The sequence below is a fragment of the Carassius gibelio genome, chromosome A4 (assembly GCF_023724105.1).
Source record: "Carassius gibelio isolate Cgi1373 ecotype wild population from Czech Republic chromosome A4, carGib1.2-hapl.c, whole genome shotgun sequence".
NCBI classification, from domain to species: domain Eukaryota; kingdom Metazoa; phylum Chordata; class Actinopteri; order Cypriniformes; family Cyprinidae; genus Carassius; species Carassius gibelio.
Window position 1 is genome coordinate 16,104,558 of NC_068374.1, and position 12,400 is coordinate 16,116,957.

General features: G+C 41.3%; 1 protein-coding gene across 1 annotated transcript in view; it reads right to left on the bottom strand.

Moving 5' to 3' along the window:
• LOC127970775 (deleted in malignant brain tumors 1 protein-like) overlaps positions 1-11,820 on the bottom strand; it is a gene marked incomplete at its 5' end in the record, with an annotated part of 46,172 nt that extends 34,352 nt beyond the window's left edge. Inside the window, 8 exons of the mRNA XM_052573497.1 lie at positions 251-556; positions 685-729; positions 2,161-2,466; positions 4,074-4,379; positions 5,986-6,293; positions 7,889-8,206; positions 9,802-10,117; positions 11,511-11,820. Coding sequence (XP_052429457.1) covers positions 251-556; positions 685-729; positions 2,161-2,466; positions 4,074-4,379; positions 5,986-6,293; positions 7,889-8,206; positions 9,802-10,117; positions 11,511-11,820 — 2,215 coding nt within the window. The remainder of the gene's footprint in view (positions 1-250; positions 557-684; positions 730-2,160; positions 2,467-4,073; positions 4,380-5,985; positions 6,294-7,888; positions 8,207-9,801; positions 10,118-11,510) is intronic.
• Positions 11,821-12,400: the final 580 nt, after the last annotated feature.

A 12,400-nucleotide genomic window follows, 5' to 3' on the forward strand; every position in this document is an offset into this window, starting at 1 on the left:
AGTCTGGACTAGTTTTGAGGAGCTATTTGGTGGGTTTTGTTATGAAAACCTGGCAACCCTTGCTGTTAAGGAGCTTGACCTCATAATTGAGGAATAAAAATGACATTATTTTAAAACTTTGTTGTGCAATTGGAAACGTAATAAAAAGAAGGAAATATTCTGATGACATATTGGTTCCTGAAAGTAGATCATGTTATTTGGATCATGAAATGCTGTTGTATTGCTAAAGAGAAAATGTCCTGTGACTCACCTTGGCAGATGACTCCAGCATCTTCTTGGTGCCCACAGTCATGGGTTCCCCATCCACTTGATGAACAGTTTTTCAGTGTAGATTCATTCCCACGGCACTGAACATCATCCAACCATATTTGTCCAGAACCTTGTCCAAAATAAGCAGAGTCCTTTGCCTCTGTGACATTCCCACAGCCCAGTTCTCTACACACCACTGCCGCGTCAGTTGAATCCCACAGATCATCACACACTGTTCCCCAGACTCCATTGTGAAGAACCTCCACTCTTCCAGAACAGAGGTTGTATCCATTCACCAACCTGACAGCTATTAATCACAAACAATATAAAGATAGAAGAGCGGGTCATTCAATTTTTTTTCTTGTTTCTTTGTAAATTCGACGAGATAACAAAGTGGTAATAATAGTGGAGTTTCATCCTCCCCAGTGTCTTTACCTCTGACTCCTGGCTGTGAGGTAGTCGTGTTCAATGACGCTGTTACTGCAGAAAAACGAACACACACACATTATGTTCTGATGATGATGTTGGCATGTCAGATTGTTTGCAGTGCTTCAAGTATGTTCTGTTCAATCAAATGAACACGTCTGTTTTACAGGTCATGAGAAAAACAGATCTGGTTCTAATTCAAAGGTGTATAATTACCTGTCGGTGGTGCTGCGCTAGTTTGTGCCTGACCTATTCCAGAAAAAGAGAGATATTTGAGGTGTATTACAGTTGAAGAATGGATTTCTTCATTTGCAAAACTTTCCCACAGTGAAAGTGATATTCAAACGGAGGGTACACAAGACATGGATTTTTTATTCTCTATACCATTTGTCTTCATCGTGCTAAGAAAGTCAATCGCAACGATGCCAGGCCAGAAGCGAGGCGGTCGGTACCTTTGAATTTTCTTGGAATTTGCAGCATCTGACATTGAGATCAGGCCAATTCATTCAGCTAACATCACCAACTGGGCAAAAGTTAGAAATGAAGACAAATGTACTCATAGCCTTTGATCGTCTCTTCCTAAAGTCCCCCCTGGGGGTGCTATAATCAAACAAATCCACTCAACAGTACTGTGTGCATGCTGTTGGCAGTGTTGCTGGGTCCACAGCTTTCCCTCGGAATTCAGCTACTGTAACATTGTTCCCGCGGGTCGAAGCGACCCAAATAACATGATATTTAGCCCCTGGAATAAAAATTTTAGCAGGAACCACGTCAAAAAAATTTGAAATTTACTCAGAGAATCCGACTGGCCTAGTATTGATTATCAATTTGGTGGGTTTTGTTGTGAAAACTTGGCAACCATGGATGTTGGTTGCTCCACGGTTTTCCTTCAGAATTTGGCTACTGTAACATTGTTGCCCTGGGTTGAAGTGATCCCAATAACGTGATATTTAGCCCCATGAATACAAATTTTACCAGGAACTCATCAAAAAACTTGTATTTTACACCCCAGAACGCGACTGGCCTTGTTTTGAATAGGGATTTGGTTGGTCTTGTTGTGAAAACCTGGCAACCCTGACTGTTGGAGGATCCACAGTTTTCCCTGGGAAGTTGGCTACTGTAACATTGTTGCCGTGGGTTGAAGCGACCCCAATAACATGATATTTAGCCCCTGGAATAAAAATTGTGGCATGAAACCCATAAAAAAAAAAAAACCATTTTACCCCCACAAAATGAGTCTGGACTAGTTTTGAGGAGCTATTTGGTGGGTTTTGTTATGAAAACCTGGCAACCCTTTCTGTTAAGGAGCTTGACCTCATAATTGAGGAATAAAAATGACATTATTTTAAAACTTTGTTGTGCAATTGGAAACGTAATAAAAAGAAGGAAATATTCTGATGACATATTGGTTCCTGAAAGTAGATCATGTTATTTGGATCATGAAATGCTGTTGTATTGCTAAAGAGAAAATGTCCTGTGACTCACCTTGGCAGATGACTCCAGCATCTTCTTGGTGCCCACAGTCATGGGTTCCCCATCCACTTGATGAACAGTTTTTCAGTGTAGATTCATTCCCACGGCACTGAACATCATCCAACCATATTTGTCCAGAACCTTGTCCAAAATAAGCAGAGTCCTTTGCCTCTGTGACATTCCCACAGCCCAGTTCTCTACACACCACTGCCGCGTCAGTTGAATCCCACAGATCATCACACACTGTTCCCCAGACTCCATTGTGAAGAACCTCCACTCTTCCAGAACAGAGGTTGTATCCATTCACCAACCTGACAGCTATTAATCACAAACAATTTAAAGATAGAAGAGCGGGTCATTCAATTTTTTTTCTTGTTTCTTTGTAAATTCGACGAGATAACAAAGTGGTAATAATAGTGGAGTTTCATCCTCCCCAGTGTCTTTACCTCTGACTCCTGGCTGTGAGGTAGTCGTGTTCAATGACGCTGTTACTGCAGAAAAAAACGAACACACACACATTATGTTCTGATGATGATGTTGGCATGTCAGATTGTTTGCAGTGCTTCAAGTATGTTCTGTTCAATCAAATGAACACGTCTGTTTTACAGGTCATGAGAAAAACAGATCTGGTTCTAATTCAAAGGTGTATAATTACCTGTCGGTGGTGCTGCGCTAGTTTGTGCCTGACCTATTCCAGAAAAAGAGAGATATTTGAGGTGTATTACAGTTGAAGAATGGATTTCTTCATTTGCAAAATCTTTCCCACAGTGAAAGTGATATTCAAACGGACGGTACACAAGACATGGATTTTTTATTCTCTTGCCATTTGTCTTCATCGTGCTAAGAAAGTCAACCGCAACGATGCCAGGCCAGAAGCGAGGCGGTCGGTACCTTTGAATTTTCTTGGAATTTGCAGCATCTGACATTGAGATCAGGCCAATTCATTCAGCTAACATCACCAACTGGGCAAAAGTTAGAAATGAAGACAAATGTACTCATAGCCTTTGATCGTCTTTTCCTAAAGTCCCCCCTGGGGGTGCTATAATCAAACAAATCCACTCAACAGTACTGTGTGCATGCTGTTGGCAGTGTTGCTGGGTCCACAGCTTTCCCTCGGAATTTAGCTACAGTAACATTGTTCCCGCGGGTCGAAGCGACCCAAATAACATGATATTTAGCCCCTGGAATAAAAATTTTAGCAGGAACCACGTCAAAAAAATGTGAAATTTACTCCGAGAATCCGACTGGCCTAGTATTGATTAGCAATTTGGTGGGTTTTGTTGTGAAAACTTGGCAACCATGGATGTTGGTTGCTCCATGGTTTTCCCTCAGAATTTGGCTACTGTAACATTGTTGCCCTGGGTTGAAGTGATCCCAATAACGTGATATTTAGCCCCATGAATACAAATTTTACCAGGAACTCATCAAAAAACTTGTATTTTACACCCCAGAACGCGACTGGCCTTGTTTTGAATAGGGATTTGGTTGGTCTTGTTGTGAAAACCTGGCAACCCTGACTGTTGGAGGATCCACAGTTTTCCCTGGGAAGTTGGCTACTGTAACATTGTTGCCGTGGGTTGAAGCGACCCCAATAACATGATATTTAGCCCCTGGAATAAAAATTGTGGCATGAAACCCATAAAAAAAAAAAAAACCATTTTACCCCCACAAAATGAGTCTGGACTAGTTTTGAGGAGCTATTTGGTGGGTTTTGTTGTGAAAACCTGGCAACCCTTGCTGTTAAGGAGCTTGACCTCATAATTGAGGAATAAAAATGACATTATTTTAAAACTTTGTTGTGCAATTGGAAACGTAATAAAAAGAAGGAAATATTCTGATGACATATTGGTTCCTGAAAGTAGATCATGTTATTTGGATCATGAAATGCTGTTGTATTGCTAAAGAGAAAATGTCCTGTGACTCACCTTGGCAGATGACTCCAGCATCTTCTTGGTGCCCACAGTCATGGGTTCCCCATCCACTTGATGAACAGTTTTTCAGTGTAGATTCATTCCCACGGCACTGAACATCATCCAACCATATTTGTCCAGAACCTTGTCCAAAATAAGCAGAGTCCTTTGCCTCTGTGACATTCCCACAGCCCAGTTCTCTACACACCACTGCCGCGTCAGTTGAATCCCACAGATCATCACACACTGTTCCCCAGACTCCATTGTGAAGAACCTCCACTCTTCCAGAACAGAGGTTGTATCCATTCACCAACCTGACAGCTATTAATCACAAACAATTTAAAGATAGAAGAGCGGGTCATTCAATTTTTTTTCTTGTTTCTTTGTAAATTCGACGAGATAACAAAGTGGTAATAATAGTGGAGTTTCATCCTCCCCAGTGTCTTTACCTCTGACTCCTGGCTGTGAGGTAGTCGTGTTCAATGACGCTGTTACTGCAGAAAAAAACGAACACACACACATTATGTTCTGATGATGATGTTGGCATGTCAGATTGTTTGCAGTGCTTCAAGTATGTTCTGTTCAATCAAATGAACACGTCTGTTTTACAGGTCATGAGAAAAACAGATCTGGTTCTAATTCAAAGGTGTATAATTACCTGTCGGTGGTGCTGCGCTAGTTTGTGCCTGACCTATTCCAGAAAAAGAGAGATATTTGAGGTGTATTACAGTTGAAGAATGGATTTCTTCATTTGCAAAATCTTTCCCACAGTGAAAGTGATATTCAAACGGACGGTACACAAGACATGGATTTTTTATTCTCTTGCCATTTGTCTTCATCGTGCTAAGAAAGTCAACCGCAACGATGCCAGGCCAGAAGCGAGGCGGTCGGTACCTTTGAATTTTCTTGGAATTTGCAGCATCTGACATTGAGATCAGGCCAATTCATTCAGCTAACATCACCAACTGGGCAAAAGTTAGAAATGAAGACAAATGTACTCATAGCCTTTGATCGTCTCTTCCTAAAGTCCCCCCTGGGGGTGCTATAATCAAACAAATCCACTCAACAGTACTGTGTGCATGCTGTTGGCAGTGTTGCTGGGTCCACAGCTTTCCCTCGGAATTCAGCTACTGTAACATTGTTCCCGCGGGTCGAAGCGACCCAAATAACATGATATTTAGCCCCTGGAATAAAAATTTTAGCAGGAACCACGTCAAAAAAATTTGAAATTTACTCAGAGAATCCGACTGGCCTAGTATTGATTATCAATTTGGTGGGTTTTGTTGTGAAAACTTGGCAACCATGGATGTTGGTTGCTCCACGGTTTTCCTTCAGAATTTGGCTACTGTAACATTGTTGCCCTGGGTTGAAGTGATCCCAATAACGTGATATTTAGCCCCATGAATACAAATTTTACCAGGAACTCATCAAAAAACTTGTATTTTACACCCCAGAACGCGACTGGCCTTGTTTTGAATAGGGATTTGGTTGGTCTTGTTGTGAAAACCTGGCAACCCTGACTGTTGGAGGATCCACAGTTTTCCCTGGGAAGTTGGCTACTGTAACATTGTTGCCGTGGGTTGAAGCGACCCCAATAACATGATATTTAGCCCCTGGAATAAAAATTGTGGCATGAAACCCATAAAAAAAAAAAAACCATTTTACCCCCACAAAATGAGTCTGGACTAGTTTTGAGGAGCTATTTGGTGGGTTTTGTTATGAAAACCTGGCAACCCTTTCTGTTAAGGAGCTTGACCTCATAATTGAGGAATAAAAATGACATTATTTTAAAACTTTGTTGTGCAATTGGAAACGTAATAAAAAGAAGGAAATATTCTGATGACATATTGGTTCCTGAAAGTAGATCATGTTATTTGGATCATGAAATGCTGTTGTATTGCTAAAGAGAAAATGTCCTGTGACTCACCTTGGCAGATGACTCCAGCATCTTCTTGGTGCCCACAGTCATGGGTTCCCCATCCACTTGATGAACAGTTTTTCAGTGTAGATTCATTCCCACGGCACTGAACATCATCCAACCATATTTGTCCAGAACCTTGTCCAAAATAAGCAGAGTCCTTTGCCTCTGTGACATTCCCACAGCCCAGTTCTCTACACACCACTGCCGCGTCAGTTGAATCCCACAGATCATCACACACTGTTCCCCAGACTCCATTGTGAAGAACCTCCACTCTTCCAGAACAGAGGTTGTATCCATTCACCAACCTGACAGCTATTAATCACAAACAATTTAAAGATAGAAGAGCGGGTCATTCAATTTTTTTTCTTGTTTCTTTGTAAATTCGACGAGATAACAAAGTGGTAATAATAGTGGAGTTTCATCCTCCCCAGTGTCTTTACCTCTGACTCCTGGCTGTGAGGTAGTCGTGTTCAATGACGCTGTTACTGCAGAAAAAAACGAACACACACACATTATGTTCTGATGATGATGTTGGCATGTCAGATTGTTTGCAGTGCTTCAAGTATGTTCTGTTCAATCAAATGAACACGTCTGTTTTACAGGTCATGAGAAAAACAGATCTGGTTCTAATTCAAAGGTGTATAATTACCTGTCGGTGGTGCTGCGCTAGTTTGTGCCTGACCTATTCCAGAAAAAGAGAGATATTTGAGGTGTATTACAGTTGAAGAATGGATTTCTTCATTTGCAAAATCTTTCCCACAGTGAAAGTGATATTCAAACGGACGGTACACAAGACATGGATTTTTTATTCTCTTGCCATTTGTCTTCATCGTGCTAAGAAAGTCAACCGCAACGATGCCAGGCCAGAAGCGAGGCGGTCGGTACCTTTGAATTTTCTTGGAATTTGCAGCATCTGACATTGAGATCAGGCCAATTCATTCAGCTAACATCACCAACTGGGCAAAAGTTAGAAATGAAGACAAATGTACTCATAGCCTTTGATCGTCTTTTCCTAAAGTCCCCCCTGGGGGTGCTATAATCAAACAAATCCACTCAACAGTACTGTGTGCATGCTGTTGGCAGTGTTGCTGGGTCCACAGCTTTCCCTCGGAATTTAGCTACAGTAACATTGTTCCCGCGGGTCGAAGCGACCCAAATAACATGATATTTAGCCCCTGGAATAAAAATTTTAGCAGGAACCACGTCAAAAAAATGTGAAATTTACTCCGAGAATCCGACTGGCCTAGTATTGATTAGCAATTTGGTGGGTTTTGTTGTGAAAACTTGGCAACCATGGATGTTGGTTGCTCCATGGTTTTCCCTCAGAATTTGGCTACTGTAACATTGTTGCCCTGGGTTGAAGTGATCCCAATAACGTGATATTTAGCCCCATGAATACAAATTTTACCAGGAACTCATCAAAAAACTTGTATTTTACACCCCAGAACGCGACTGGCCTTGTTTTGAATAGGGATTTGGTTGGTCTTGTTGTGAAAACCTGGCAACCCTGACTGTTGGAGGATCCACAGTTTTCCCTGGGAAGTTGGCTACTGTAACATTGTTGCCGTGGGTTGAAGCGACCCCAATAACATGATATTTAGCCCCTGGAATAAAAATTGTGGCATGAAACCCATAAAAAAAAAAAAAACCATTTTACCCCCACAAAATGAGTCTGGACTAGTTTTGAGGAGCTATTTGGTGGGTTTTGTTGTGAAAACCTGGCAACCCTTGCTGTTAAGGAGCTTGACCTCATAATTGAGGAATAAAAATGACATTATTTTAAAACTTTGTTGTGCAATTGGAAACGTAATAAAAAGAAGGAAATATTCTGATGACATATTGGTTCCTGAAAGTAGATCATGTTATTTGGATCATGAAATGCTGTTGTATTGCTAAAGAGAAAATGTCCTGTGACTCACCTTGGCAGATGACTCCAGCATCTTCTTGGTGCCCACAGTCATGGGTTCCCCATCCACTTGATGAACAGTTTTTCAGTGTAGATTCATTCCCACGGCACTGAACATCATCCAACCATATTTGTCCAGAACCTTGTCCAAAATAAGCAGAGTCCTTTGCCTCTGTGACATTCCCACAGCCCAGTTCTCTACACACCACTGCCGCGTCAGTTGAATCCCACAGATCATCACACACTGTTCCCCAGACTCCATTGTGAAGAACCTCCACTCTTCCAGAACAGAGGTTGTATCCATTCACCAACCTGACAGCTATTAATCACAAACAATTTAAAGATAGAAGAGCGGGTCATTCAATTTTTTTTCTTGTTTCTTTGTAAATTCGACGAGATAACAAAGTGGTAATAATAGTGGAGTTTCATCCTCCCCAGTGTCTTTACCTCTGACTCCTGGCTGTGAGGTAGTCGTGTTCAATGACGCTGTTACTGCAGAAAAAAACGAACACACACACATTATGTTCTGATGATGATGTTGGCATGTCAGATTGTTTGCAGTGCTTCAAGTATGTTCTGTTCAATCAAATGAACACGTCTGTTTTACAGGTCATGAGAAAAACAGATCTGGTTCTAATTCAAAGGTGTATAATTACCTGTCGGTGGTGCTGCGCTAGTTTGTGCCTGACCTATTCCAGAAAAAGAGAGATATTTGAGGTGTATTACAGTTGAAGAATGGATTTCTTCATTTGCAAAATCTTTCCCACAGTGAAAGTGATATTCAAACGGACGGTACACAAGACATGGATTTTTTATTCTCTTGCCATTTGTCTTCATCGTGCTAAGAAAGTCAACCGCAACGATGCCAGGCCAGAAGCGAGGCGGTCGGTACCTTTGAATTTTCTTGGAATTTGCAGCATCTGACATTGAGATCAGGCCAATTCATTCAGCTAACATCACCAACTGGGCAAAAGTTAGAAATGAAGACAAATGTACTCATAGCCTTTGATCGTCTTTTCCTAAAGTCCCCCCTGGGGGTGCTATAATCAAACAAATCCACTCAACAGTACTGTGTGCATGCTGTTGGCAGTGTTGCTGGGTCCACAGCTTTCCCTCGGAATTTAGCTACAGTAACATTGTTCCCGCGGGTCGAAGCGACCCAAATAACATGATATTTAGCCCCTGGAATAAAAATTTTAGCAGGAACCACGTCAAAAAAATGTGAAATTTACTCCGAGAATCCGACTGGCCTAGTATTGATTAGCAATTTGGTGGGTTTTGTTGTGAAAACTTGGCAACCATGGATGTTGGTTGCTCCATGGTTTTCCCTCAGAATTTGGCTACTGTAACATTGTTGCCCTGGGTTGAAGTGATCCCAATAACGTGATATTTAGCCCCATGAATACAAATTTTACCAGGAACTCATCAAAAAACTTGTATTTTACACCCCAGAACGCGACTGGCCTTGTTTTGAATAGGGATTTGGTTGGTCTTGTTGTGAAAACCTGGCAACCCTGACTGTTGGAGGATCCACAGTTTTCCCTGGGAAGTTGGCTACTGTAACATTGTTGCCGTGGGTTGAAGCGACCCCAATAACATGATATTTAGCCCCTGGAATAAAAATTGTGGCATGAAACCCATAAAAAAAAAAAAAACCATTTTACCCCCACAAAATGAGTCTGGACTAGTTTTGAGGAGCTATTTGGTGGGTTTTGTTGTGAAAACCTGGCAACCCTTGCTGTTAAGGAGCTTGACCTCATAATTGAGGAATAAAAATGACATTATTTTAAAACTTTGTTGTGCAATTGGAAACGTAATAAAAAGAAGGAAATATTCTGATGACATATTGGTTCCTGAAAGTAGATCATGTTATTTGGATCATGAAATGCTGTTGTATTGCTAAAGAGAAAATGTCCTGTGACTCACCTTGGCAGATGACTCCAGCATCTTCTTGGTGCCCACAGTCATGGGTTCCCCATCCACTTGATGAACAGTTTTTCAGTGTAGATTCATTCCCACGGCACTGAACATCATCCAACCATATTTGTCCAGAACCTTGTCCAAAATAAGCAGAGTCCTTTGCCTCTGTGACATTCCCACAGCCCAGTTCTCTACACACCACTGCCGCGTCAGTTGAATCCCACAGATCATCACACACTGTTCCCCAGACTCCATTGTGAAGAACCTCCACTCTTCCAGAACAGAGGTTGTATCCATTCACCAACCTGACAGCTATTAATCACAAACAATTTAAAGATAGAAGAGCGGGTCATTCAATTTTTTTTCTTGTTTCTTTGTAAATTCGACGAGATAACAAAGTGGTAATAATAGTGGAGTTTCATCCTCCCCAGTGTCTTTACCTCTGACTCCTGGCTGTGAGGTAGTCGTGTTCAATGACGCTGTTACTGCAGAAAAAAACGAACACACACACATTATGTTCTGATGATGATGTTGGCATGTCAGATTGTTTGCAGTGCTTCAAGTATGTTCTGTTCAATCAAATGAACACGTCTGTTTTACAGGTCATGAGAAAAACAGATCTGGTTCTAATTCAAAGGTGTATAATTACCTGTCGGTGGTGCTGCGCTAGTTTGTGCCTGACCTATTCCAGAAAAAGAGAGATATTTGAGGTGTATTACAGTTGAAGAATGGATTTCTTCATTTGCAAAATCTTTCCCACAGTGAAAGTGATATTCAAACGGACGGTACACAAGACATGGATTTTTTATTCTCTTGCCATTTGTCTTCATCGTGCTAAGAAAGTCAACCGCAACGATGCCAGGCCAGAAGCGAGGCGGTCGGTACCTTTGAATTTTCTTGGAATTTGCAGCATCTGACATTGAGATCAGGCCAATTCATTCAGCTAACATCACCAACTGGGCAAAAGTTAGAAATGAAGACAAATGTACTCATAGCCTTTGATCGTCTTTTCCTAAAGTCACCCCTGGGGGGGTGCTATAATCAAACAAATCCACTCAACAGTACTGTGTGCATGCTGTTGGCAGTGTTGCTGGGTCCACAGCTTTCCCTCGGAATTCAGCTACTGTAACATTGTTCCCGCGGGTCGAAGCGGCCCAAATAACATGATATATAGCCCCTGGAATAAAAATTTTAGCAGGAACCACGTCAAAAAAATGTGAAATTTACTCAGAGAATCCGACTGGCCTAGTATTGATTAGCAATTTGGTGGGTTTTGTTGTGAAAACTTGGCAACCATGGATGTTGGTTGCTCCACGGTTTTCCCTCAGAATTTGGCTACTGTAACATTGTTGCCGTGGGTGGAAGCGACCCCAATAACATGATATTTAGCCCCTGGAATAAAAATTGTGGCATGAAACCCATCAAAAAAAACAACCATTTTACCCCCACAAAATGAGTCTGGACTAGTTTTGAGGAGCTATTTGGTGGGTTTTGTTATGAAAACCTGGCAACCCTTGCTGTTAAGGAGCTTGACCTCATAATTGAGGAATAAAAATGGCATTATTTTAAAACTTTGTTGTGCAATTGGAAACGTAATAAAAAGAAGGAAATATTCTGATGACATATTGGTTCTTGAAAGTAGATCATGTTATTTGGATCATGAAATGCTGTTGTATTGCTAAAGAGAAAATGTCCTGTGACTCACCTTGGCAGATGACTCCAGCATCTTCTTGGTGCCCACAGTCATGGGTTCCCCATCCACTTGATGAACAGTTTTTCAGTGTAGATTCATTCCCACGGCACTGAACATCATCCAACCATATTTGTCCAGAACCTTGTCCAAAATAAGCAGAGCCCTTTGCCTCTGTGACATTCCCACAGCCCAGTTCTCTACACACCACTGCCGCGTCTGTTGAATCCCACAGATCATCACACACTGTTCCCCAGACTCCATTGTGAAGAACCTCCACTCTTCCAGAACAGAGGTTGTATCCATTCACCAACCTGACAGCTATTAATCACAAACAATATAAAGATAGAAGAACGGGTCATTAGATTTGTTTTCTTGTTTTTTTTGTAAATGTGACGAGATAACACAGTGGTAATAATAGTGGAGTTTCATCCTCCCCAGTGTCTTTACCTCTGACTCCTGGCTTTTCGGTAGTTGTGTTCAATGTCGCTGTTACTGCAGAAAAAAACAAACACACACACATTATGTTCTGATGATGATGGTGGCATATCAGATTGATCGCAGTGCTTCAAGTTTGTCAGTGCAATCAAAAAGTTTTGATCAGCTTTCTCACAGTGAAAGTAATAAACGTATGGTAAATAAGAAAATATATTTTTTTATTCTCTATACCATTTGCTTTAAATATGTTAAGAAAATCATCCACAACAATACGGGGCATGGTACCTTTACAAATGGGAACAAAATTCAGTGTCTGACATTGAGACCAGGCCAATTTATTTAGCCACAGCCACCAACTGGGCATAAGTAAGAGTCAAATGCGCTGGCCTATCTCAGAAAAAGAGAGAGAATTTAAGTCAATTACTGTTCAAGAATGTAATTCTTCATTTGTGAGATCTTTCCACACA